The sequence below is a fragment of the Anomalospiza imberbis genome, chromosome 4 (genome assembly GCF_031753505.1).
Source record: "Anomalospiza imberbis isolate Cuckoo-Finch-1a 21T00152 chromosome 4, ASM3175350v1, whole genome shotgun sequence".
NCBI lineage: Eukaryota > Metazoa > Chordata > Aves > Passeriformes > Viduidae > Anomalospiza > Anomalospiza imberbis.
In genome coordinates, this window is record NC_089684.1 from 1,563,182 (window position 1) to 1,591,161 (window position 27,980).

At 39.4% G+C, this 27,980-nt stretch overlaps 1 protein-coding gene across 8 annotated transcripts; it reads left to right on the plus strand.

Annotated features, from left to right (window-relative positions):
- The first annotated feature begins 1,607 nt into the window (after window positions 1-1,607).
- Window positions 1,608-27,941, plus strand: CRACD (capping protein inhibiting regulator of actin dynamics). 8 transcript variants are annotated; one of them, XM_068186774.1, is made up of 10 exons: window positions 1,608-1,767; window positions 11,364-11,528; window positions 13,892-13,960; window positions 15,206-15,388; window positions 16,778-17,357; window positions 17,505-17,524; window positions 17,621-20,237; window positions 21,108-21,298; window positions 22,342-22,507; window positions 25,104-27,941. In XM_068186774.1, the coding sequence occupies exons 1-10, from the start codon at window positions 1,648-1,650 to the stop codon at window positions 25,262-25,264; spliced, it is 4,272 nt and encodes a 1,423-aa protein (XP_068042875.1). In that variant the 5' UTR covers window positions 1,608-1,647; the 3' UTR covers window positions 25,265-27,941. The 8 variants fall into 8 exon arrangements, with proteins under 8 accessions (XP_068042875.1, XP_068042877.1, XP_068042871.1 ...); XM_068186776.1 differs by having other exon boundaries at window positions 16,778-17,309; XM_068186770.1 differs by having other exon boundaries at window positions 16,778-17,524.
- The last annotated feature ends 39 nt before the right edge of the window (window positions 27,942-27,980 follow it).

Below are 27,980 nucleotides of genomic sequence, written 5' to 3' on the forward strand. Positions count from 1 at the left end.
GGGATACTTCTTACATTGTGGTTTACTGGTTGACTCCTGGCTGGCCAAGCAAGGTAGAGGTATTTCAGTGCCATGCAATTTTCCCACAGCTCTGTGTACAGACTGAGTCACACTGATTCAGTATAGAAACCTTTTTAGAAGCAGGTTTAAAAATATAATGTTATGGTTTCTCTAATCAAAGGTTTCTAAAAGAAACTTTAAAGGTGTACTGCCTTTAACAGCCAGAGGCAACCGAGTTGTGGGTTTTATAAAAAAAAAATCTAACATAGAATACAGGATCAGTTAAATGATCCTCTTCTTCCATGGCTAAAAGTTTTGTGGACTATTGACCAACTCTTCGCCTGATTGTGTGTTGGTTTGTTTCAAATTAAGCATGTTGCTCAAATATTAATCTGGATGAAGAGTAGTTTTTCAGTTGCATCTCTCTCTCTGGAAGTATCATCTTCCTTGCTTTTGCTGAAATATTTATTTATAAAGTTTTTATCATATGTAGAAGGTTATGTTGGATAGATCTGTATCAAAACTATTTTTTTTTCCCTGCAGATTGTTTCCTGAAATTCTAAGTGGGTTCTATATGGTTGCCAACAGGTTATTAAAAGGAGAGATTTAGGACCTTGCAGTTGTTCTGTTTTTTTAAATTATGGCTTTTATAATGATTATAGATTATGGGCTTTTCACTTGCCATGGAATATTCTAGGTGAGACAAAACATGGCTTTCAAACAGACACATTTTTCCCTCAGTCCCTCAGTGTGTCCCCAAAACCATCAGCCTTTACTTTTATTTATTTATTTTTTTAATTCTAAGTTTTTTTACAACTAAATTCATTGGAACAATTTCTGGTAAATAAAATCCCTCTTTGTTTCGTGCCTTTGCCTGTGAACTTTAATCAGAGCCATATACCAGGCTCATGCGTGACACGCCCTCTTCCTTGGCATCAGCGCTCAGCTCAGCAGCAACACATGGGCATTTCTTGCTCTTTGTGGCTAGTCAAGGACACACAGCTTGGTGCAACAAGCTTCTTGGCAGTCTGGGGGTTTGGTGATAACCTTTTATTGTCAGTGTGAACATGCTCATGGCCATAGGAAGCGCTGAGTAATCAGCTAAGGGAGTAATCAGCTAAGCTGAGTAATCAGCTCTGTAGAAGTGGCTTCCTGCACTGTAACACCTCTTTTTGTGTTACAGAGCTCCCTTTGCTTGGCACCTGCTGTTTTCTTCGACCAGGAGTGACAGCGTGTCACTCCCAAGCAGTGGCACTGAGCATGAATGCACTTTCTTAGACGTGCAGTCTGGCAATGTGTGCATCATCACCACTAACTAGTCTGTATCCTGAAAGTAACAGATTTGAGGCTTACAAGCAAAATCAGTTGACCTTCTCAACACTCCTATTAAAAACACCCAACTCTAGGTCCTTCCAAAGAGGGAGACTGTGTATAAAGGAACTGTCCTTCTCCATTAAACTTTTGAAAATCAAAAATGTTTGGATACCTCTCCACTGAGAATGTACAAAGGTTTTATGTAGAAGGCAAGGGGGGGGGGAAATCCATACAGCAGGACAACTATAATACAAAGAGTCACTTTCATAAATTAATTGCAGTACTTACTTACTTGTTGACTGTTTTTTTTTTAACAGATCCTCCCATTATTCTATGGGCAGTCGAGCTTTTTCCCATGACAGTATTTTCATACCTGATGGGAGAACAGAGAGTGAACAGGCCATTCAAGCAATGTCACAGGAGAACGTTTTAGGGAAAGTCAAAATTCTTCAGGTAAGAAATTGCAAGTGGGAAAAATATGTCAAATGTGGTGGGAAATGGTCTCCAGAACATGTTCAATGTGCATAAAGATGGGTTCCTATAGCCTTACAACAATTTCTCAGCCATGTTAAGTTCTCTGGCAAAAAGCCATTGCAAGTAATTCAAATAATCTGCAGAAGTTCCAGGTTTTGGTCTTGAAAGGTACAGCAGTGATGCTGTAAACATATCTGCAGAAACGTCTGCACCTGTGGGGCTCATCTGAATTGAACTCATGGTTTTGGCAAGTCCTGATCTATATGCCTAAGTCCTACAAATGTGGTAATGAGAGAAAAAAATGAAGGCAATGTTGAGGGCAGGGAATGGTATGCAGAGTTAGACTTCTTTGCAAAGACATTTTAATTATGTGTTTGTATGTATTACATTTTTTTCTCCTTTTTCTCGCTGCACTTTCAATGGTTTTCATGGAAGATGGACTTGTTTATCTCTCCAAGGCATAAACAACATATTTGGGTATTTGCTTCTAAAGAGCTTTATATGATCCTCTTTCCCTTCTTTTCCAGAACTCTCTCCCATTAGTGCTCAAACTAATTTATTGCTTTATTCTCTGTATATCTGTAAGATTCCCAGCTTTACGCCTTTCTAGGCCTGGAGAGAGCTGTCCTTCAGACACATGTTGCACTTTATTGCTCAGGATGCTGACACATCCTGTCAAAATGCTGATGCATTTTTAATGCTGTGTGAGTGCTGTTACCCCGAAGATGACTAGCAAAATACCATTGATTTCTCTCACCTCTAAGTCTACCCATGATCCATCTTTTCTGGTGAGTGAGAGATCCTGAAATTAGACAGCTCCGACCTTCAGGATGGAATTGCTCCTGCCTCCTGCCCGGTGCTGTCAGCAGACAGAGCACCTGCACAGTGCTAGCCATGCTGACTGTGGATGAGCTCTGAAGTAGAAACTACACTAGGACATCTCCAATTCCTCTGTGCTGGTTTTTCAGCTTAAATTTCCCTGGGTCAGGTAGATTCAGTGCATTCTGTTTTCCAGGCTGGAAACCATTATATTTCAAATGACTGCTGACTCCGGGTAAAGACCTGAGGCATGTGGGCCTGTCCTGCAATGTCCTACAAAGGCCACCAACTCTTTCAGGGAGCTGTGCCCTTCCTATCTGTTCGGTTTGTTTTCTTGATTTCTGTATACTAGCTTTTCTCTGAATAACTTTTCACTTCCAGAGGTGTTTTCTCTCATAATCAAAACTCAGCTTGAAATTCTCAATGGAAATTAGTGCCTTTGCTAAACTAAGCCACCTGAGAAAAAGTATAGTTAATGCAGTTGGTAACGACCGTGTTCACTAAGCAGATGCTAAATCAAGAAAATTAGAGCAAAATGTCATCCTTGAAAGTCACGAAATAAATAGCCAGTGGTACTCTCTTTCTCATATGAACTTTGCATAAGCCTTTTTTTAGTGTGGTTAATTGCATGTATTTTAAGGGACAATATTGTTTCAGGTGCTTGATGTAAAATATGTTCTTGCCTTTTTATTTAAAATTGAATGATGGTAGTTCATTTTTGTCATTTTAGTGTAGCTGGAACCCAGCCTGTAACATACCAGATTCATTTTTCAAATCTGATGTGATGGTGAGAGCCACTTATTCATTCAGAAAAGGAATACAGAAGGAATGCAAATGACACTTTTCAGTATTTACTTGCTCGCACAGAACAGTCACACATTCATCTAAATATCCATGGATTTTTTTTTTTTTTTTTTTTTTTTGTAAACCCATGGAAAGCCTCCCTGTAATAAGCCCAGGAGCCATTTCTTGTATCTTCAAAAATTGCTGCATGTAATTTTTCCCATTTCGCTAGCCATGATTTCTGCAACTGTTCCCTGAGTTTTAGGAAAAAAGTCATGCCAAAAATCCCATTGCACATTTCAAATTGACCTTAGAGTTGAGTCTTAGGTCTGATGAGTTATTTGGACCATCATTCCTGTTTGAAGGTTTTATGCACTCCATACCCCATCCTTTTTTTTCCTGCTATTCTATGAGCCAGTGTTTGCTATGTGATTTTGCAGTCACAGAAAATGTTGATGCTCTGTCTTCTGATACCAGAAGTTTCTATCTACTTTGAAATATCTTTCTGCAAGCTAACTCAAACTGGGAACATCTGTATTTCTTAAAGCAGTGGATTAGGAGGAGACAGTCCTCCCTTCTGAAGAGCACTCTGCTCCTTAAGGCAATTCTGTGGCCAGCCACCAGCATTACTGTGGCTTTGCCAGGCTTGTACGTCAGGGTGGAAGTACAGCACTTCCAATTTCCATTTACCCGGCAAGGTACTCTTCAGTAAAGAATTGTTGCCAGGATTCCATGCCCCATGCTGACTCTAAACTTGCTGCATTCCAAATGGACATCAAAAGCTCTGCAGATTTTAACCCTTTTCAGGATTTTTTTTTTTGGAGGTAGTACAGAAAACGTTCCTGGAAAACTAAAATACTTTTTTGGAAAAGTCCCGGCACTTACAAACCTAAGAGACAGCATGGTGAAAAGGGTTTTGAAGTCAGAATAGCAGTGAAAACCATTTAATTCTGATGGTGCTGGATCTCATTCTGGGGATCCACCAAAGTGTTTCTTCCTTCTTGGCTTGCATTTCTGCTGACTTCAGAGTGTTGATGAACCCACAAAAAATGTTGTGTAAAGGTGCAAACTCCGTAGTAATCTGGGCAGCTGGCCAGCCCGTGCACTGGTTCAACTGCTTAATGTGGGAATTCTCTCTTTCTAATTATGCATGAAAGGTAAATTAGTTCTTTCTGGAATTGCTCTCATTTGGTTTTATTGATTTTCAGATTGGCAGTATTCATCTTATCATGCTTTCTGTAAATGGATTTGGTCATGTTCAAAGGTTTTACTGTGTGCTAGAACTCAGACTGAGAAAAGCCAGACCTCTCATAAACCTCCAGCAGCCCTTTCGTATCCTGAAGTTATTTGGTGTTGGCTGAAGCCATTTGGTGTTGTAAAAGCAGTCTTTGCCTTGTCCTTTGGAACTGCTGAGATTTAACATTACCTAATTTTTAAGAACCAGGGTAGAAAGCCAGCCTGAACCTGCTCTGAGCAAAAGGTGGTACACAGGCCCTGGTACTCTTAATGTTGAACGTTTTTAGTTTCTGGGGATCTGTTACTTTATTGTCATACACGGCTGTGAATGAGACACAAGGAATGTTTAAAATGTAAATCTAGCAGTGTGTCAGAAAAAACCCTACAACCCAACTCTTGGAGCTTCATTTTACATCCTTCCCTTCCAGAGGTTAGTGGATTGGTTTTCTTCTCCCATCAAAGAGTCTTAGAACAATTTCCTGACATTTTGTAGCTGTTACTCTTCTTCCTACCTCTGATATTTACCAGAAATGGTCAACAAATGAACAGAAGAGAGTTTTTATTTCAGATGAATAAAAACTACAGCAAGCAAAATGGCAGCTTGTTTAAAACATTAGTTTCCTGAAGCACCTACACTATTCTCTCCCACTCGCTGTGCTGATGCCATGGTGTGGCATTACTACTGCCTTTGTTCTCCACTGCTTGCCTTCACTGAAATTATCTTGGATCATCTGACATCTGTGTAGCTGCAGCAGTCAGCTGCAGGAAATATTAAAGATTGACTGTGACATATGGCTTATGGCCTTTAGGAACTACTGAGTTAAACCCTTTTTGTTTCATGTGGCCATGTAGTTTAAAACAAATCCTCTGCTCTGTAAAGATATAAAGCACCTATTTATTATACAGATATGAATTATGATAAACATTTTTTGTGAATCAGAACTTCTCAGTCAAATGCAAAAGGACTACTTTTAAAATTTGTATTTCCCTGATTTTGTAATGATGAATGACCTGTATAATTTTCTCCTTGTCAGACTTATGACTGTTCAGTTTTGGGTTACATTTCTTTTCATCATTAGCATATCTTAGCTAATGACCAAGCCAGTGCTTCCCTCACTGTTCATTGCACATCTGTATTCTACCAGCCACTCCCAATGTATCTTCTGTTTCTTATTGCCCAGATCTCAACAAAACTACAAAGTCATTTTCCAAACCTCAAAGCAATTATCTTTTACCATGATGCTCTGATTTTTTTCAGAATTGGGAGTACATTTTCACTTAATGATTACCTAGCTTTGTATTTCTTACAATTAATTTCTTTGTTGCCATTATTTTCTAGTGCCACTGCAGAAAAATTGTTTTCCTCATAGTTGAAAATTCTTTTTGCTTTATAAACTGAATTTATAATTTTTTTCTAAACCATCCTAGCATTTCTTGGGCAGACTCTCTTTTTCTTACGATCATAGTAATCCCTGAAAATAAGCTTCCTTTCCAAGGAAGGAAAATTTTCCTTCCTTGCATCTGCTTTGCTTTGTGACAAATGCCACAGATGCTGTATCTTCAAGCCTGTCCACAAAATCTTCTCTTTACACATGAGCATGTGTAAGTGATCCATCGCCACTGTGCACCAAAATCTTCATTCATGTCTGCATTTGTTGGAAATACACATCTCTAGAGGTCCATTTACAGTTTGCTCCCTTACTGTTCTTCAATTTTGGACTCTCCCAAAAAGTTTCTACAAGTGTAATGCCCCTAACCACGTGCTGCTCCAGCAGTGGAGAGTGGAATAGTTTCCTCCCTGCATCTTGTATCCAAAATATCTGTGTTAATATTTGGTATTTTCCTAATTTTCTATAGGTTTCCATGTTAATTTTATACCTGGGTTATTTTCTAAAGCTATACCAATATAACTTTTCACATTATGCTTTCCAGTTTTTCTCCTTGATTTAAAAAAAAAAAAAAAAAGCTTATGTGGGGTATTTAATTTGTCTAGATATGCTGCAGATGTTCTAGTTTGGATTAAGAAATGGACTCACTTCCATAGCTCACCATGAATTAGGTGAACTCTCCTCTGAGCCTAGAAAAGAAATTATAAGAGAGAATATGATAAAGATGCCTGAAATAATGAGTGGAATTTACAAAATGAATAGAGAACAATTATTCAGTCTTTCACAGCATAAGAATACACGAGCAACAGTTGAAACTAGTAACACTTCCAAATCAAAACAAGTATTTCTTTAAGCAAAGTTGGACTGTATAAAAATTCCTCAGGTGCCACAGATTATTGGAGCATTTACAAGTATGGGCTCAGTATAGGCTCACCCTGTTCTTATGTATTCCCAAGGCATTTGATTTTGGGGCCATTCTGAGAAACCGTACAGGGACCAAGTGGAATTTCAACAGTGTGCCTCTTTTTAGGACAAGTGTTAATTAAGTCATTATTTTCCATTTATATATTACTAGAAAACTTAATTTCAATTAAGCTTCATTATATTTAGGCATTGCAAGCAGATATGAAGACTAGATCTTTGAGTTGAAGGGAAAATATGAGCAGCATTTCTTGTAAGCCTTGTTTGAATGGAGTCAGCTGAAATAGTGTACTCTGTTTTGATGATTTTTAACTGAAGAGAGTAAGCAGCTCAGCAGATCCAGTTTTGGATTCACTCCAGGCATGAAGACTTAAGAATGATGTGGTTTCAGGGGCCTGAATCCAACAAACATGCAAGTAGGCATGTACACAGAAGCGGAGCTAAATGGGAGCGAGAGAGAGATGTACAGCATGATCTGGGCTCTCTGCCAATTAATATGGAAAACTTGTTCTGTGGCATTTCCTATGCAAATGCAAAAAGTGCTTTGAAAGTCTGGGCTTTTTTTTTTTTTTTTAATTAGCTGCAGGTGCTAGACAACACAGAACAATTTTACTTAGGAGCTTTATTCCTTAAGTTATTAATGGGAAGCTGGTGTAAGTTAAATAGTATCACATTTTAGCAAAATATTTTGCATGAAATAGAAGTGGGCCTGTGTCATGGTCCAGTTACCAAGAAAGATTTAAAAAACTGGATGAGTACAAACTTATAATTATTTTTCTAAATTCCTAGAATTTATTTATCTGTATTGGGTGTGCAGACCTGTGCAGACCTCCCTATTGCACTGACAGCCACCCAGGTTGTGTGTGAATAGAAAAACTGTCAGGAACCTTACAGAAACCTCATAAATCTTCCAGATGGAAAAAAAAAATGTGGATGAGGTAAACCTGGCCTGGATATTGTCCTAAAGCTCCCCTGTGTGTGGTGCCTCCAGTCCCTGCTTCGTGGTATAGATACTGTGTGGTAGCTGAGCTGTTTTGGTGGTGAGAAGGGTTTGTAAATCCTGTGGAAATGTTTGTCCCCTGGCTGCAAACTGAGGGACCAGGAATGCCCACTGGACTTGATAAGGCTGGAAGTGAGAGGTGCAGGCTCAGAAAGTTCAGCTCTTTACTTCTGGTTGACAGATTTGAGAGCAAGATGGTGGTTTCTGGCTGCTAAATTACAAGTCTTCTTGAACAAACCAAGAGAGAGCAAGGTCCTTTGACCGAGCCCAGTATGCATCTGTGGAGATTTTCAAAAGGCTATTTAGCCATGACTGTGCAATGGCAGAAGAACAAAATGTGATGCCTGCAACTTCTAATGACTGGCATTGCAAATAATCCTCCTTAGGCAACAATCATCCAGAAACCGTCAGCACGGGGAAATCTTAACTACAGAGGATTTACGCTTTTGTGTTCAGAAATATATGTCAACTGAAACTTTTGAGAATTTTAAAGCAGATGCTCCTTTTCAGGGATTATGGACTCTTCTCAAAGGTCTTGCATCTTAAACCGATGTATCTCCATCTCTCTGCAAGACTATTGGAGTGTTCTCCCAAGTTTGTGGGTTCTTTATTTTCTTTCATGGATGATGCATTTTTATAGTTTTTATAATTGACCAGGTAGAAAATGCGTCAGCGGGGAATTTTTCTGAGAGGGTAATTGCATTGCATTACATTATAAGCACATTTTAAAAAAGACCAAGAAGCATGTTTGGCATTACTCTCTAACAGCAATAAGAGTAAATTTGCTCAGTAGTTACAATGACCTATTTGACATTTGGTCATTTGGTATTTAGTGTCAGCTTTAGCGATTAGAATGCACCAAAAGAAACTGACCAGTGAAGACCTTCTAGTGGAGCTTTTTGTTTTTTAAGATAAATTAAGATAAAAAAGGCCAATAAATAAATAATACAGAGAAACACCTTCTGTTCTGGAAGTGTGAGGGTTACTAAAGTTGAGGAACTAGGGTTCCTCAATCTTTGAACTAATTTATGCTAGTCTGAGCAAACAAACTTTTAAAGCTTTGAAACAATTAAAAAAAAACCCAAAACCAAAAACAGTCATGACTGTGTACAGTCCGTTAATATTGAGGATAGTATATTTCTTGGAAATATCAGGAAACTAGCATTTAATCTTTTATATACAGAAAAACACATTGTTACTGCAGAGCCCTGAAGCACCCTTGATGGTAATTAAAAAGGCCATTCTTTTTCAAGCATAGACCTTTCTCCACAACAGCTCCACCACCGAACTCCCACCAAGCACTGCACACACACACTTACATCACGAACTTGTCAGAAGATCAAAAGGCTAACACACCATCCCTTCTTCAAAACACACTATAAACAATATGTTAATGTGTGCCTGTTCCCACCATGAACAGATGCACTGATCCTTAGTTTCCTAGGTGGTTGCTCAGTAATGCTAATAATTCCAGTTTTCTGCCCCGGAGAATTATTTGTCTAGGAATATAACTTTAGGAAGAAGAAAGGAGCAATCTCAATTTGGAAAAACACATTATCAAATTAAGGTTTTTTTTTTCCTCAAATAATTTTACTTGGCATTAGAAGGCCTGAAGGAATAGAGCAGAATTAAAGGCCTCACAAGATCTCATACCATTTCACCCACTCCAGCTCCCTTGTACACAATGGGAGCATGTGAGATTTCAAGTCAGAGAGCTGCACTGCTAACATAAAAGCCTGCAAGGACTTGGTGAAACCCTTGCCTTTAGATTATACCAGTAATCCAGGTGGGAATAAAAATTTGCCATTCAGAACTGCCCACTATGTCAAAATGCTTTACTATACAGATTTCACTACTTTCTGCCAAAATTCAAGTGGGCATAAATAAGGCATACTTTAACTCAGTGAGGAGGCTGAAAAAAGCTATTCTAGTTTAATAACCTGACTATGAGAAGTTTCTGCATGTAATTTTTGTTTTAATGGTTCAATACACAAATCTGTTAATGTTTTTGGGATAACATGGATAAACTTGATATAAGAGTCTAGCCCACTGGGAACTATGGCAAGAAAAACTAATGTGACCTGAATTCCTTTAGAGGATCTCTTTCCTTAAAACCTCCTCATGTGTGCGCTGTGTTACTGATTCTATGCTGTAGGGTAAAAAAAAAACCCTTTGTTTTACCTGCTATCTACTCCAATCTTCCACAGTTCTCAGCAGCAAACTTCTCTTAGGGTCCTGTCTAAGTACCTGACATTTCCTCTGGATAGAAGCTGCACAGTTGAATTACTTGTTCATAGTATCACAAGACAAAAATGGGAGATCCCCTTTGGAGAATTTTCTGTCCTTGAAAAACAGCAAAGCAGGAAAATAACTCCACAGTCCCTTCCTTCCTACTTGAGAATGATTCCCTGAAATTTTTCAGGAAAATAATATATTCATAAATGTTCCTTGCTCCATTTCCTCCTTCTAGAGGATTTCTTCTCTCTTTTGCAAAAAGTTCATGTTCAAAGTCTGTATGGTACATATCTGCAGTAGCCAGGGCTGCAATTTCTTTAACTCACCCTGCTAGAGGACATACAGTACACGCTTCTTATTTTATTCACCTTATGCTTGATGTAATTCAAGAGTACTTCCTTGTAACCCTTGAGAGAAGATTGCTTCAACATGGAAAATAAATGGTGGGAAAACTTTTTTATCTGTACATCTCTTGCATGTCCCCTGCCTAAACTTCTTTGTGTAACAGCAGTGAGTGGCAGTGCTCGCGAGCATGAGCAGACACGAGTTTGTATATTCTTCCTATGAGACCAAGCATTTAAAAAAGCTGGCTTTCCCCTGCTTTGAGAATTTACCTCTCTAAGGCAGGGTTGTGCCGAACCCTTAACATTTAAAACTCATGATTAAACATTACAATAAGGATACCTTTTAGAAATAAAAATGCATGAGATGCAGGGTTTGGGGGCTAGAAAAGAAAAAGGTTGCCTTTTGGGGTAGTTTTAGTTTCACAGTGTATACCTTTCTCATAAGCTCAAGTTCCACAACAATAAATCTTCACAATTAGCTTTTATAAACAAAGTTTTAACCTAGAACATAGATTTTAAAAAAAGATTGAGTGTTTTAAAACGCACAGTAAATTTTCAAAAGTTGGCAACATTGTCAAGAACTTGATTTGATCATCCAAAATAAGAAATCATGAAGTAAATTCCTCGCTTTAGTCACCTTGTAGGGAGAAAGAAGAAAGAGTGCCCACTATGTTGCAACAATTTGAGCCTCAGAATGGTTGTGGTTTTTTTTTGTCCAGAGTTAGAATTCACCCAGAATATTTTTGTGCAGCTTTCAGGCAGAGAAGGGGCACTTGCTGGACTTGGCTTCTTTTGCTTGTAATATAAACACCTGTTTTGTTTGTTTGTTTTATTTTTCTTGTTTTTCAGCAACAGTTGGCCAAAAATATAAAATTCGGGCAGCCCCCACAAATGACAGTTTCTGCAAGGACGATGGGGGAAGCAAATGCCAGTGCAGAAGATGATGCACTGCTCAGCAGCCCCATGGAGGCTGAGACCCAGCAGGACACAGCCATCTCCGACTGCAGTAATAAAGTGAGCACTTTAAATTGGCGTGTCCATGGCACTAGAGCAGTGCTAAAGCAGCAAAGGTCACTGACGTGGAGCAGATGTTTCCAGTGAGGCATAGCAGAGCTCAGTGGGCTGTTTCATGTGGGAGGGATCTCTCAGCTTGTGCTTCTTGGCCTGGTGGGAAGCATGCTCCTGGCATCCTGAGCCGGGTCGCACAGAATTTTACTGGTTTGAGTGTTTGCTCTGAGCTTCCAGCAGTGCAGACATTACTTCCAGTTGCTAGAACACAGGAATTTTTTTCCTAATACAGAAAACATTTTAAAATACAGACTTCTCAGCAAGGATACTTGTTCACAGCATCAAATACCAAAAAGGAAAATAATTTCAAAATGAGAGGTGTGTGAAGCCCAAATCTGTAAAATCCTAGGTCTTAGAGTAAGTATGCATATTTCTCATGGACAGGAACCAAAGGCGAAGAAGGGAGAGAAGCATTTTGAATGCTTCCTAAGGGTTTGTTTTATTTATTTATATATTTATATATTATCAGTATAATTCAAATAATTATTCAAATTATTCGTGGAGATTTTGGTGCTGTGGGCATTTAGGTGTCCAGAAGGGTCTTTTTCAGACAGTGAAGAAACATGGCGAGTGAGGAAAGGTCTCTGGAATAGCCCTTAGGATCCTGGGACACTGGGGCATGAGCCTGTGCTCATGTTCACTCACACTAGGGCTGGCTGTGTGAGAGGCCAAGGCAGAAGGGTCCTGTGCAATTCACACCTATGTTCAGCCAAACTGAACACTGAAGGGAGATTTATGGCTGAGCTGGCCCAAACTCTTCATCAGTCTTTAAGGGACAACATAGCTCCTCTGTGACCACTTCTTTCGTGGCTGTGGCTCAATCTGCCAGGGAGCCAGGCATTTGGGTAGGACCTGCACACTCACACCTCTCCCTTGGCTATCTGGAAAGATAAAAATTAAAACAAATTGAGGTATATATTTTTTGCCTAACAAGTACTTCTTCTGGTGCGATCAGGTAAGGTGGATCAAGAGCATCCCGTGTGCCTCAGAGCACAAAGTGTGCAGTGGGACTGCGGACAGGCTTTGGCCATGCACTGTCCCTACCCTGGTGCTAGGTGAGTCTGTGTTTGAGATAAACACAAATTCTCTGCAGACAGACTTCCTCCTGGGTCCTGCAGGAGACCCTGGTGTCACCTGGTGACCTCCAGCTCAAAGGGTACAATAGTTCAAGCACTAAAAACCCACCAGAGTATTTTTGTGTAACACAGAGGGAGAAATCCTGTTCTTACCAGCTACTCCTTAAAATACTACATTTTGAAAACAAAATTAACACCCCTTTGCACAATTCTTTTTCCAAATACTGAAGGAGCAACCATGCCAACTCAGAGGCAGTTGTAGACACAAACAAACCAATTTTCCATGGATAGTGTCAGCCAGAGCACTTGGTACTTTCCTTTTGTTTCTGCACACGACTAATTACCTGTGTTATCAGAGAATTCTGGTGCATGACAGCTTCCCTGGTTTCTGCTCTTGTCTCATCTGCTGGCCTTGTAACTCCTTGCCATGTCTACCTGCACAGGTCTTGGGAGGGGGGTGGCTTCTGTCAAAAATTGGTGGCCAGGACCACATAGATCTGCTCTACTTTGTGCAGGTTTCCTGTGATGCTTGGCGACTTCTCATTTTCCTGACTGAGTAACGTGGATTGGTGGCAACAGTTCTGGGTTTAATTTAACCTATAGTTGTGAAGCTGAGCTTTTAGCCTTGATATTAACAATCATGTGGTGTAATGGGATCCCAACATACATTAGGTTACGAAGTAATACTGGGATGGAATGACTAAAACTAATGGTTCTGGGTGTGATGAATGCTGCTTCAAGCCCTATGCCTCAAAAATTCTTCACCATGATGGCCTGGAGAGGCACAGTAGCTAAAGAGTCCTAATTCTCCAGGCTTCCATGGCTCTGGGGGACTGTTGGCTCTCTAAAAAGAGTCATCAAGAACATGGAGTTGAAACTCCTGCCTGAACAGGCTATAGTATCTTTTTTCCTTATGTGTAAGTCAGGAGAAAATAGAATCATTAAGACCTGATCAAAATCCTACAAAGCCGTGCTCTTTTTGTTTTGGAAACTGATTATCTTGTTAAGGAAGCCTGAGTGTTTTGACTTTGTAGTGCTGTATAGACAGCAGTGATTCAAGGAGCAGTGAAGACAAGCTCAGAGCATGTAGGAACAAGAATTGCTTATCCATCAGTCCTGAAGGGAGGAAAGAGGGAAAAATCCTATCCTAACATACATGATTTCACATGTCCTTTGAATCATAATTAATTGATCCTTTGCATTTTAATACTTGTTTGTGGTAATCTTTTCTAGTCCACTGACACTCCAGATTTCTTGAGAAAAATGAATTTTCTTGGGACAGGACATGAAATGGAAGAAAAGGTAAAAAACTTTCATACTTGGTTTACACTGAGTTACGTTCTAATTTTACATATTAGGAGCCTGACAGTTTTTGCTTTCATACATTGTTTGATTGATCACCCAATATTTTGTGAATGCTGTGCAGTTTTGGAGCTAGCAATAACTAAGATTGAGAAATCTTAAGAGTTGATTGCAGGAAACAGCAGAACCCAGTCTCTGCCAGTCTTGCAGCATTCCTCTATTTGATGTATTAATCACAGAGTCATAATTTTCATAAGTACTTCTAATACTTTGTTATGCCTGCATGTAATTCAATAAGCATATGCAAAATGTTCCCTCAGCTTTTAAGTAATTGGCTCCCTGATTAGCATATGTTTAACCTCAGAAGATTACAGAGCTGTCTTGAAAACAATGTATGTGATTTCTTGCCTTACAGAAGATATTTCCCCCCCTTTTTTCTTTCTCTGCCTTCTTTTTCCATTTGTGTTATGCCAAATGCAAGTCTTGGGATGAAAGTTTGATGACTTACGGAAGAGACAGATGACAGGCTCATTCTTACACACCTAGATATACAGCGCCACTATTTATTCACAAAAAGAGTCTCACTGAATCACTCTGCTTATATTTGCACCTTCTGAACCCAAGTATTTGAAGGGCATCAGAGCCAGTGCTGTCTTTAGTATTTTGCTGTTTGGAGCTGTCTTGGACAACTCCACATGACTCTGGCGGGAAGGTTTTCCACAGGCACCATGCCAGCCAGAGATCCAATGCTGCAGCCATCTCCCCTGCAGAAAGTACAGCTCTGTAGCTGTTCTATTATGAAGCTTAGATAAGTCAATCTGATTTGCTTCTGCCTAAAGTGTATAATCTAAATTATTTAAAGATGCAGATCTTTTTTCACAGTAAGCAAACTTTAAAATGTCTCAGTGTTTGATGTTGCTTAAAATCCTACCTGTGCCTTTCCCATTCCCAACAAGTTCAGAGTAAACTTTGAAAAAACATAAATAGAATGGTCTAAGTAATTTTTATGTGAAAACAATAAAAATGTGTAGTGCTGAAAATGGGAAAATATTAGAACTGCAACTTTCATGTCCAAAGTTTGTAATTTGTATAATGGAAAGCCAGGGTTTCTAATATTTTCTGCTAGTAATTCCTTTGAATTCAAACCTGCAAAAATGTGTGTGTGTGCATTATTTATTTATGTATTTATTTATTTAATGGAACAAATAGCTTAATAACGATTTCTTGTGTTTGTGATACAAACAGGTCACTCCTATTAAATCAACTCGGCCAAAAAGACAGTTTTCCTATTCTGGCACAATTGAAACAATTAATTTGGATTCAGTTCCGCAGGCTCTTGCTCGTCTAGACAACAGTGCAGCTAAGCACAAACTGTCAGTGAAGCCAAAAAAGCAGAGGATGTCAAGACAGCACAAGAGATTGACAAAGGTATTAAATGACTGGCTAAACAGAGAGAGAAGGGAGATTACTTTTGAAACTGGGTACAAAATAACCATAAATGAGTGTACCAGGATCTATAGGCAGAGGACTTAAGATCTGATTAACACTGTTATTTACCTGAAACCCTAGCTGGAGAGAAGACGCAAAGAAGTTTTAATATTGCCAGTTGAAACAACTACTACTTAAACCTGAATTACTTCCACTAGGATTTTACATTAATAGAGTTTTCTGATTCTAGTTTTTCTAATAAAAACTTTGGGTCATAAAGGCCTGAAGATATGTGCTGCTGTTAATGCTGCTCTGATATAGGCAATCAGATGGTGCAAAATTTGGTTGGGAAAAAAAATCAGATTCTCTAAATTGGGCATGGATTCTGACAGGGGTAACATCTTTGCCTTAAAAGAAGGAATAAGACTTAAGCTATGTAGCTCTTGCAACAGCTATAGAGAGAAATATAAAGTTGTAGCTTTGTACACTTACTGCACATCTGTTTTGATTTTTATCCTGACATCTTATTTATTCTTGTAAATGGGAAAAGAGTATTCAACTACACAGGGCTCAGGAGAGGCCACTTCCCTTTCTTCTGCACCACTGTACTTGAATTTATAACTCTTGTAATGAAGGAATTAAATGTAAGCCTCTTGTTTATACAATGGTTAACTGGAGCCAAATGATGGCTTAACAAATGATAGCTAGACAGGACATTAGCTGAGCTGTTTTCCTAGAGGGAAGCACTCTTCAGGTACAGAACAGAGCAATATTCCTGGGAAGCTCTGGCTGTGCTACCCATACATGTTCCCACGGTTCCTACAATAGCACTGGAGTCTCAGCACAGCTAATGAGGAAGATATCCTGGCTCAGGATTTGTGAAAAGAAAGCAAATTGTGTTTCCCTGAGGAGTGTTCTTTCCTGGCTAGCATTGCAGAGCTTTTTTCTGCAGGCAACAGCTCTGTCTCTGCAAGTATCAGATTTGCCATGAAAGAACTGGCAAAACAATGCCCCTAAGCAGGCATTAATTATTTCAGGCTTAAAGGATAGAGTTCTAAGTAGCAGAAGAAGAATGGGCATATGAAACTCATGCTCTGTTCCTTGGGCTTCTGCAATTTTAAAATGGCACCAAATGGTGATTCAATATTTGGCATTATACTGCTATCACTCTCGGGATGTTTCATTTCTTTTAAAGGCTATCATCCGAATAGGGGAGGGACATGGGATCTACGAGGATGTAATCCATAAACTGGAGTGGGGTGTGTTGGCTCATCTAAATCACTGGTTTTTTTGGTTCTTGTTTTTTGCATTTGCAACTTTTGGTTCACTGTGAAGGATAACAAGCCAACAAGCAATGTTCAGTAACTCCAAACTTGTCTCCAATTTTAGGGATCACAAAGTTTAACAATAACAGAATTTGAGCCAGAGGACCTAGAAACTCAGCTGTATGAGGACATATACCCAGGTTACAATGGACGCTTCACAGCAGACAAGCTAATCCAGGACAGAGATGAGCAGAAGCAGCTTCAGCTGGCAGAGGAAAAAAGAATTGAAGATCATTGGGGTATCCTTGAAGCTGAAAGGATAAGACAGATTGTAGAAATGGAAGAACAAAGAGAAATGGAAGAAAAAAGGTGCCAAGAACTCGAGGAGCTGCAGAAAGAACAGGAAAAAAGATGCTGTGAAGAAGAGAGGAGGCAATACCTCCTTGAAGGAGAGACATCTTTGAAAATAGAAGAGCAAACATGCCATAAAGAGGAAAGAAAACTGATGAAGGCTGAAAAAAGGCAAGAGCTGGAGGAGCAGATGCAGAAGGAGTTGGAGGAGCAACAAAGACAAAACCTGGAGGAGAAGAGGCACTGGGAAGTGGAGGAACAACAAAGACGAGAGCTGGAGGAGCAGAAGCTCAAGGAACAGGAGGAACAACAGAGACAAGAGCTGGAGATGCAGAAGCTCAAGGAACAGGAGGAACAACAGAGACAAGAGCTGGAGATGCAGAAGCTCAAGGTACAGGAGGAACAACAGAGACGAGAGCTGGAGGTGCAGAAGCTCAAGGTACAGGAGGAACAACAGAGACAAGAGCTGGAGGTGCAGAAGCTCAAGGTACAGGAGGAACAACAGAGACGAGAGTTGGAGGTGCAGAAGCTCAAGGAACAGGAGGAAAAACAGAGAAAAGAGCTGGAGGTGCAGAAGCTCAAGGTACAGGAGGAAAAACAGAGACAAGAGTTGGAGATGCAGAAGCTCAAGGAACAGGAGGAAAAACAGAGACAAGAGCTGGAAGTACAAAAGCTTAAGGAACAAGAAAAGCATCAGAGAAAAGAGCTGGATGGGCAGCAGCACCAGCAATGGGAGGGACAGCAGAAACTAAAGCAGGAGGAAGAGAAGAACCGGGAACAGGAAGAGCAACAGGGAGGAGAGCTGGAGGAGCAGAAGCACCAGGAACAGGAAGAGCAGAGATGTCAGGAATTGGAGGAGAAGAAGCATCAGGAATGGGAAGAGCAGAAGCACAAGGATCTGGAGGAGAAACAGAGACAAGAGCTGGAGGAGCAGAAGAGGCTAGCAGTGGAAGAATTAAAGCAACATAGGACTGAAAAAGACAGTCAAAAGGAAGAAGAAAGAAACTGGCTGGAGGAGCAAACAGAGCTCAAGAAACAAAATAAGGAAGAAATGCAGCGACAAGATCTAGAAAAGAAAGCGCTTGAAGAAGTTGAAATAAAACTGAATCAAGAGGAAGAGCCTGAGAGCCTCAAAAAAGAGAAGGAACAGGAGGAACAAAGACAGCATTTGAAGGAGAAAGAAAAGACAGAGAAAGAACAACCCCAGCAAGTGATAGACAAGAAAAAGAAACAGGAAGAGCAGAGAAAACACAAACTCACAAAACAAATGCACATGGAAAGTTCAGACTGTCTTCTACAAGATGAACCGAAGCAGCAAAAGGAACAAAATGGACATGAACGCAACAAGCTGAAAGAGCAGAAGGTAGACACAGAAGGACAAAATCTTCAGCCAAAACAAGAAAAATCCTTGGAACAGCCACAGGAAAAAGATCAGTTATGTTCTGCTGGAGGGGCTGGTAAGCACCCAGCAGAGGAGAAGCTCCAAGAAGGATCAAGTTCCCAAAAAGTCAAACAGCCAGATAAAGGGACTAAAACAGCAGAAGAAATACTAGCCCAGAAACTGAAAAGAGAAGTTGAGGCTCAGGAGCAAAAACGCATAGGGGAAGAACTGCGGTGGCAAGAGGTAGATGAAAGACAAATGGCATCCAGACCCTTCACATTTCAAGTGTCTTCTGGAGATAAACAGATCATATTTCAGAAAGTAAATCTGAGTCCTGTTATGCCCATCAAAGCAGCAGGACTCTCTTCTCCATCTGTCAAAGACTGCAGGGTGCACACTACCAGTAAGGGCTCTCATTCCCTCCCATCATCTGTGTGTGTACCCCACACAGCTATTTTGGTTACTGGAGCACAGCTGTGTGGCACAGCAGTGAACTTGAACCAGATTAAGGACACGGCTTGCAAATCATTACTTGGCTTATCAGAAGAGAGGAAAAATGTGGATATTCCCTCTCCAGAGAAATCCGAGAGAAAAAAACAGGATCCCAAACCCAGCAGCAGTAAAATGAAACATGCACAAGAGGCATTGAACAACCAGGCCGTACTGGCTGAGTGGGCCTCTATCCGCTCCAGAATCCTAAAGAATGCAGAAAACAACAAGTATAATGAGAGAGACCGAGTGACTGCCTGCAGGCACAGTGATGACTGGACACCCCGAGGACGTGGTGCTCCCCACGGCAACTTGAGGAAAACCCTCTCTGCAAATGCAAAGTTCTCGATAACACCAGCATGGCAGAAATTTTCAGATGTTTCAAAAACCAATTCGGATGCTGAGAATGTGAATGTGGCAAAAGGCAATGAAACAGTGGCAGTGGGGAGAACCACTGGCTCATCTGCTGATTCAAAGGAGGATGTGGTTTCCACTTTTAAGGATAACTTAGCTGAAAAGCCTAAAGAGAAAATGGAAACCCATAGGGAAGTGACAGACAACACTGAAGGCTGTAAATTTGCAAAAGATCTTCCGTCATTCCTTGTTCCAAGTTTTCCTCATTCTATAGGGAAGGAATCGTCTCAGCCAGAACTTCCCAATGCTCTGGAAAATCAGCAGAGTAACAGCACAAAAAAAGCAGATAAACCACCACCAAATGGAGAAGAAAATGTTTCTCCTTTTGGGATAAAGTTACGAAGGACAAACTACTCTTTACGTTTTCATTATGATCAACAGGCAGAGCAAAAGAAAAAGAAAAGATACAGTGCAGGAGACAGTTTTGATGGTGTGCCTGATCCACTCACCTCAACAGAAGGTGAGAAAGAATCCTCTGTTTTCACTTCACCAGAAAGTACCTCTCCTGGCACTGGGAGAGCAAACATCCCTGGCAATTTAAAAGACTCTTCGCTTACTGTGGTGGAGTTTTCAACACCTGTGGGCACACCAGTGGTCCCACCAGCCACTGGCCAGAATGCTCTACCTGCTCATGAGAAACCAGCATGCAAGTCACTGGTCCCACAGAAACCTGCATTAGCTCCAAAGCCCACCAGCCAGACCCCACCATCATCCCCTCTCTCTAAAATGAACAGATCAAACCTATCTGAAATGCTGGGGCAAAGGGTGGTTAAAGCTGAATCAGATGGTGGCTGGAGAAAAGAAGACAGAGCAAATGTAGCCCAACCCACACCATCCAATGACTACAAAAATGAAGAGGAAGAAATCAAAGAAAAGAAGTCATTTTTCCCATCTCTGAGTATTCCATGGAGAGAAAAAAATGACAAAAAGCCTGAACCACTGAAGAAAGGTATGTATCTCTCAAAGCAAATTTAGCTATTGTCTACATTTCCAAAACGAGATACTGGAGGTCCAGAGGAAGACATTTGGTCTTAAGTTATAATTTTTACCTGGCATGCAGTGTGTGTGTGTGTGTGTGTGTGTCTGTATGTGTGTGTTTTTCCCTGGCAGAGATGTTACCTCTTCCTCTAGTGAGTCAGGTGATGTACTCTGTGGTCCATGGATAATGGTGTAATCAGAGCAGATGGTGTAATTTTTAAAATCTACATTCTGTTGCTTATCTTTTTAAGGAAACGTTACCTAGCTTAAAAAATATTAAGATGTAGGTCCCCTTATTGTGGGCAAATTCTTCATTTAAGCAATACAGCTGGGCATAGCAGTCTGCTTCAGAGGCAGTCTTCAGTGATGAAAACAATTAGAGTGGCCATAATGTCTCCTCAGAAGATAGCTGAAAGCCCCTGTGTCCTGAAATGGTATTCTGTACAAGAAGGAAAATTACCCTTTCAGAGTAAGGACACTCAAAAAACCAAGGCAGGAATTCAGCATGTCATTGGGAAATCCCAATTTTTTTCATTCTTGAATTTTTCAACCATCAGGACACTTCTAAAACACTGTCTCAGTGGAACTGCTGAATTTTTATTTCTTTTTCTCTCACACACACAAAAGGATAAATTTGAACAGCTGGGTGAGTGTGTCAAATTAGGTCTTATTCCTGAGGCATAAAATCTGTTTCAGGATTTGTCGTGCAGTCTGCAAAGGTCTGTGACTGACATGGCATGCAATGAGCTTAGCTCCAGCATTTTCACAAGGTAGTTGTAGGGGTTTTCTCACTACAAGAGATGTGCATTACTCAATCAATTCTTGTCATGTTTTCTCTCAGAAAAGCCTGTCCTTCAGAGCAGGCACTCTTTAGATGGCTCTAAATTGTTGGAAAAAGTGGAAACTTCACAACCGCTTTGGATTACATTAGCACTGCAAAAGCAAAAGGGATTTCGTGAGCAGCAAGCTACGAGGGAAGAGAGAAGACAAGCAAGAGAGGCAAAGCAAGCAGAGAAACTGGCTAAAGAAAATGTAAGCAATCTTCAGAAACCTGCCCATTAGAAATACTGACACCATAATTATAACTGTTAGCTGCCTTTGTTACGTGGGAATGTTTTTTTATGTTTGGTAAGACTTCATAAAAGCTAAAATGACAGTGAGTAAAAAGTATTGTCAAAGTCTGGAGTTCCCTCTTTCAAAACTGAGACCTCCAGGAGAAAATACAGTGCAATAGTTTGGCAATTTTAGTGTAAACTCTGATGATAGCAGGTGGTAGTTAATGACAATCATAAGCAGAACTACTGTGCAGGGGATGGAACAGAAAAATTGCAGTGTGGTTCTTTCAGAGCTTACATGAGATGTTAACCTTTAATACTCAGGGAATAACAGCTGCAATATGCAATTATTATTAGTAAGTCTGAATTTATTTTTATTGCAGCATGTACTATTTGGGTAAAATACAGATGAACAAAATAAATGAACAATCATAATACACCAAAATGCCTAAAGCAGGCACTGAATTCAATTGCTTCTTTCCTGTTCTCCCAATAGGTTTTTACTCTCCATGGCTTTCTATTAGTAAGGGAAGCATTTCTGCTTGCAGTACCAAAGTGATGCTGCACAAACACTGATGTTGTATATAGATACCACAGATGTTAAAAAGGGACAGTATGTGGATAACTAAATGTATTTTGCTGTTTGTTATGAGAACCAAATTTGTGATGGATACATGCATAACCTGAGACATGGACAGCTGGTGGAAGAAAACAGCAGTGGGTGTGAAGCTGCCCACAGGTGCACACTGTTTCAGTGCTGTATTTAACAGGGAGGGCTGGCTCAAACTCTTCAGTATTTTGACTGAAATGACAACAACATGACAAATTAAACTTTGTGGTGGGTTTTTTACAGTCTTCAATAACTGTTAGTTTTAGAAACATCAGTGTTGTGAATCTTTGCCAAAAAGGAAGGTTAAGGAAAGGACAGGTGATTAATGAAAGCATCAAGTGTGTAATCTCTAACTTGTAGCCATTACATGACAGACTTTCTCATTTAGCAGTTTTCCTTCTCTGATCTAGGCTGCTGTAAGTAATCAGTCAGATAATAAAAGTAGCAGCAGCAAAACAAGCACACTGCAGAAATCTACAACTCAAGAAGGAGAGAAGAAAATTGATACTGCTGTGTCAAGACTAGAAAGAAGGGAGCATCTAAAAAAGTCGAACACCCTTCCAACTTCTGTGACAGGTACAGTTGAGAGATTCAGTTTCACTCTAGGAATAATGCACTTCAGAAATGGTACTGCGTGTTTTTGAGAAAGTGAACGAGGGGATTTCCTTTTCCTCATATACTACTGCTAGAATTACAAATGCATTCCATAAAATAACACAACTTATTCCCATCTCATGTGCTGGCCATTATGATGGAAATATATAATTTTAACAGACTTTTACCAGTCTCTACCAGGTTATTAAGGCTGCACTGCTGCAATTCCTTAGAATTGCCCCAGTTCAAGTTAACTAAATTAGGCTGTCTCCCCAAGCCATATCCAACTGTATTTCTGGAACATGACTAATGCACATGAGAGGGATCTGATTTACTGTAAATTGCAACTGCAGTAGTGTTTTGCCTTTAGGTTAAGGGATAGCACAGACAGAGAATGACATTTAACTTCTACAAAGTATATTTGTGCAGGAAATGAAGCACGTTGTGTTCTCACACCTCCCAGTTTGTCAAGGAGAAATATTCACCCCCAGTATTGGAAATAAGTATTCTCACTTGAAAAATGCAAAAGATAATCAATTCAGTTGAAGGCAGCCTGTTACTTTGCATCTAGGACTCGTCCCTCCCAGTCAAATATTTGGCATGGCAGGTTGAAACCAGAACCTACTGCTTTATCTGTCACTTTGGTTAAGCTGAAACCATCTCATATTTTAAAAGGCAGGTAAATTAAATACTTCCCCAAAGGGCATAATATTTGGGGTGGCATGAGGTGATGGTTAAAATACAGACTTACATCTATTTCTCTAGCTAACAATAGTCCTAGGGAAAAGGTCTTGGAGTAGGTAGGTGTTGAAGAAACCTTTCTGGAAGTTGTGCAAGTAAATAGCATTTTTGAAAGCAAATACATGTATCAGCTGCATCTATTCAGTACCACTCTACACCAATGGAGTAGGATGGTGAAATGCAACTATTGAAAGCAATGAGGTGACTCAACTGATTTGTTAAAGGCTAAACCAGTGCTTCTCCTGCATTACAGACTGTGCCAAACTGAAAAACCCCTACATCTGCCTACATTCAGTTGATTCAGCAGCTGGATCTTCACACTGCCGCTGCACATCCAAGCAGATGTCCCTGAGAACTTCACTTGGAATATCTTGGGTTGGCCAAATGGCCTTTAAAGGTGCTTTCCAACCCAAAGCATTCTAAGATTTTACATAAATTGCCCAAAATGTTCATGCTTTGCAGCATTCCTGTCAAACTCTATTGGCCCTTAAGAAACAGTGACTGGATTTCCCTGTGATTACTGACTATATTTGGAGCCAGGCAGCCTTTAGCAACAACACAGATATACAAGTATTTGTGGGTAATAAGACTGATTTGGGCTTCCCACAGTTAGAAGAGCATTTAAGACAGAAGACCAGCCTAGGACATGTTTAAAATGGAAGTCTGCTGAGTCCTCCTCTAAGGACTCTAAAAAACATCCAACTTGAAGGTGGTGTATTTCAAAATTGCACTTGTACAACAGGAACTGATAAGAGTGTGGGGCCTTTAAAACAGCATAAATTACCATAGTATTTAAAATAATTAGCTTTCAAAGTGTCCATCTACAGAAATTGCTGCTGTTACTGTTCATTTACTTGCAGAAATATATAATTAAAGACGTGCTAAAAAGAAAAATAGAACTTTTTTTTTGCATCCCTGCAATTTTAAAGCTTCTACACAACTTTAAAGCTATTATACAAATTCAAAACCTCAAAATGAAATGCAACTAAAAGTAATTGGGAATCTGAACATTTAACAAAAAAAAATGTCTTCTAAAAAAGAAAATGTGTAAGTGGCGGGGGGGGGGGAATGAGTGAGGAGTTATTTTGTAGCTAAGATTTTTAGTTACTTCATATGTTTCAGACAGGACTTATTTCCATTCAGATTGCCTTCAAGGGCATTCACTGTATCAGAATTTATTTTCCCCTTTGACCTCTACAATACTTCCATGTTTCTGCTCTGTGAAATTGCTTTTTAGAAATCATTTGTTTATTAAACACATTTTCTTATGGAGACAGCTGTTTGTCTGACACTACTTGGAAGAAAATGTGGCATAGAGGCAGTGGGGAAAGCAGGTTTCTTTTTCAGGACAGTCTTTTGGGCAGGGTTAATTGAGGCAGGAAGCTATAGGACCACCTTCTCCTCTGAAGAGGGAATCTAAGTACTACTGAATACATTTGGTTTACATGTGGGCAGCAGCTGCATTACCAAAGAGAAAAAAAAAACCCTACCTTTATTTTCCATTGTTTGCTATGGTGCAGATGTAATTAAAATAGTTTATTTAAAGAGGAAGACTTGCAAATTGGAAATGCTTTCTTTGGATGTCACAAGGACTGAAAATGTTGTCCCTGTTTTTGTGAGTTAGGTTTCTTGGAGTCACCTCTGAAAAAGGAAACTCAGCTCCTCCTAACTTGATTATTTTGCAAATACAGTAATATTTAACTGAAAGTGTTGGAAATAAATATCTAGTGTTAGAGTATCTTCACATAAAAATGAAATCTCTAGAATCCTGCAACAAAGCACAGGATTCAACTAATGTTTTGGTTTTTTTTTCCCCTTTCCCTATCCCATAAAAAAGTGGAAATTTCAGATTCTGTTCCATCAACCCCAGTGACAAAGGAGGTGGCCAAGAGATTCTCTACGCCTGATGCTAACCCTGTGTCGACAGAACCAGCCTGGCTTGCCTTAGCCAAGAGGAAAGCAAAAGCCTGGAGTGACTGTCCGCAGATCATAAAGTAAACTGTAAAGTCACATCTCTGTTGCTGACTATTAATTGCTCTCTTTTATTTCTTCTGCTTTTTACACATGACAAAACTGAAAATGCATGTATTGGAAGGACTGAAAACTGAACTGATTACCATTTTGCTCTAGCTCACTGTAAAGTCTACTCAAGTCATATATTCCATTGCTTTGACAAACAGCCAGAGGAGGTCATGGCAAAAATGTCACAGCCATACTCTCTCAAAAACTGAAGAGTGCTCAGATACTGGATGTATATTTTAGCAGGTATCATAATAAGGGCCAGAACAGAATAAGAGTTCAGATGCTTCTTAAATTATGTTGGTATTCAGTTCTGGAATTTTAGATCTCTATGTTTGAGATCTCAGAAATTTTTTCAGAACTTTGTTGTTGAAATTAAGGAAAGATGCATGTTTCCTTCTCTTAAGTCATAATTTATTTAAACATGTTAAACTGTATGAACTGCCAGTTCTGCCTGCTATTTGAAAGCTTTTTCCCTAAGGAAGAGCTTCAGGATACACTGTTCCATATGCAAATGATAAGTCATGGTACCATCCAAATGCTGAGGTAATTTCTTTCATCACAGGATTAATACACTACATCTGTATACCCTCACTTTTAAGAAGAAAACAATTAATCCTACTTAAAAAGCCACAATTTTTAAACAAATGTCATTAATTTCTCACAAAGAAGTCAGGGATTCACTGTTTCTCCTAGTCATTTAAGCGCATCACTGTTTGTGCTTGGCCATATTTATGCTGCAAAGAGACAGTGATTGTGGATTACCACTTTAAATCAATTGACTGGAATTCAACTGCTCCTGTGCGCACGCAAATTCCTGTAGAATTTGTCTCAGTAAGTTCCCACGGGAGTAGGACTGGCAGAACTGAACTTAACTGAGAACTGAGAGGGAAGTCAGTGAGAGTTTTAGGAGTTTTAACTCTGCATTCTTCCTGATTTTACTCCACATGCAACTTCAGGCAGTTCAGATAACTTCCTGTACTTTGGCCAATACAGCCAGAACGCTTCAAAAAGAAGTTTACTTACCCCATCTCAGGTATCTGGTGTGGCAATTGAACACTTTATTACTTCACATAACTAAACCAGAAATGTCTACTCCCTCCCTCTTACAAAAAAAAAGGATATAGTCCATAAATGTAATAAAAAGTCACTATCCTCAACATCCCACAGAAATCTCTAGGCCTGCATTTTAAAATGTCACCCAATTAAATAAATCAACTGAGTTTGTTTTACAAGAAAGACTTTAAAAAAATTTGAAAGTCTCCTTCTTAAAACCAAAAGGCTCAAAGGAACCTTTAAGCCTGCAACATCACAAAGGGAGACATTTTCATGAAAAGAAACTGCATCATTCTAGAATGATACAACATATGCTTCATGGAAGTGTTTTAGCCAAACTGCTGTAAGCAGCATGGGAAACAGCATTTTAAACTACACAGGAAACCGAATGAAACCTGTTGTACGCTCTGTTCCCAGAATCAAAAAGGAGTTTCAGCAAAAATCATTGGCAAGTACAGCCTTTCCCACTGAACAGAACACAGGGGCTCAGTATCGTGGTTACGGTAGCACAAACACAATGGATGTGTTAGATCAAGTACATGTGCAGCAGCAAGATGGGCTTTCTTGGGTGTCTTAAGCCATCAGTTTTGCTCAGTTTCATATTTAAAACCAGAATCTCTAAAATAACCTTCACCAGGAATATAAGTAATTAATATGTTTTAAGCAGAAATGAGACAATGCTGCTCTCAAGTGCTTGGGGAGAAAACCCAACTTAATGTCTTCAATATCTGAAGAAAGAATTGACCCTGTAATTCCTTTTGCTCTGCTAGCACCTGGAATTAGTGCATCTTAAAGTTAAATTTACATTTTTTCCAAGTTTGTTTGCCTGCAGTATGCATATGTAATAACTAAACTGCCGGAAATCCATCTTTACAATTATTTATTGGGAGGGGGAGCCAGATAGAAATACAGAGAAGGTGAAGTAAATCAGGATTAAAGATACTGGTATTTTGAAAAGCATAGCAAAATTAGGTGCTATTGTGCATGACATAAGGATGCAATTTTCCAATACAATCCATTTACAGCACATAGAATAGAGCTTTCATTAAGGATGGTCCAAAGCTAAAGCTTCAAAGCAGAGTTTTTTTCCAACCATAAAGGTATCTAGTGTCACAATGGAAACTGTATTGTGTACAGTACTTGATGGAAGCATTTCTAAAGCGTACACGTGCAACAGTGACATTTCATGTTAAATTAACAAAGATTTGCACTAAATACCAATGAAGTGAAGTTTTACTTTGCTTTAGCTTTGTTGCAACCATTTCTGATGAAGTATTGGAAATCTGTAAAAATAAATCCAAAACACTACTACCCAGTTTAAACAGCAAAAATGTTTTAAGAACCGAATAAACCACTATGTAGTATATTGTCTCAATTTTTTGTAACTTATACAAACACAAAATACCGTTTCTTTTGACAAGGTTATATATGATTAACCTCTATGTTCATATAGTAATGTATAAAAACTACAAGATGTATAATTGTGGGGTATTTGTTGTGTACTTTTTTAATTTTTCAAATGTTTTAAAGTGCAATTGTTTATTATACTGTCATTTTAAATCTTATTAAACTATAACCTGGTCAAAATTACCTGATCATTGATAGATGTCCTCTGTGTCTCATTTTGCTAATTATGCAG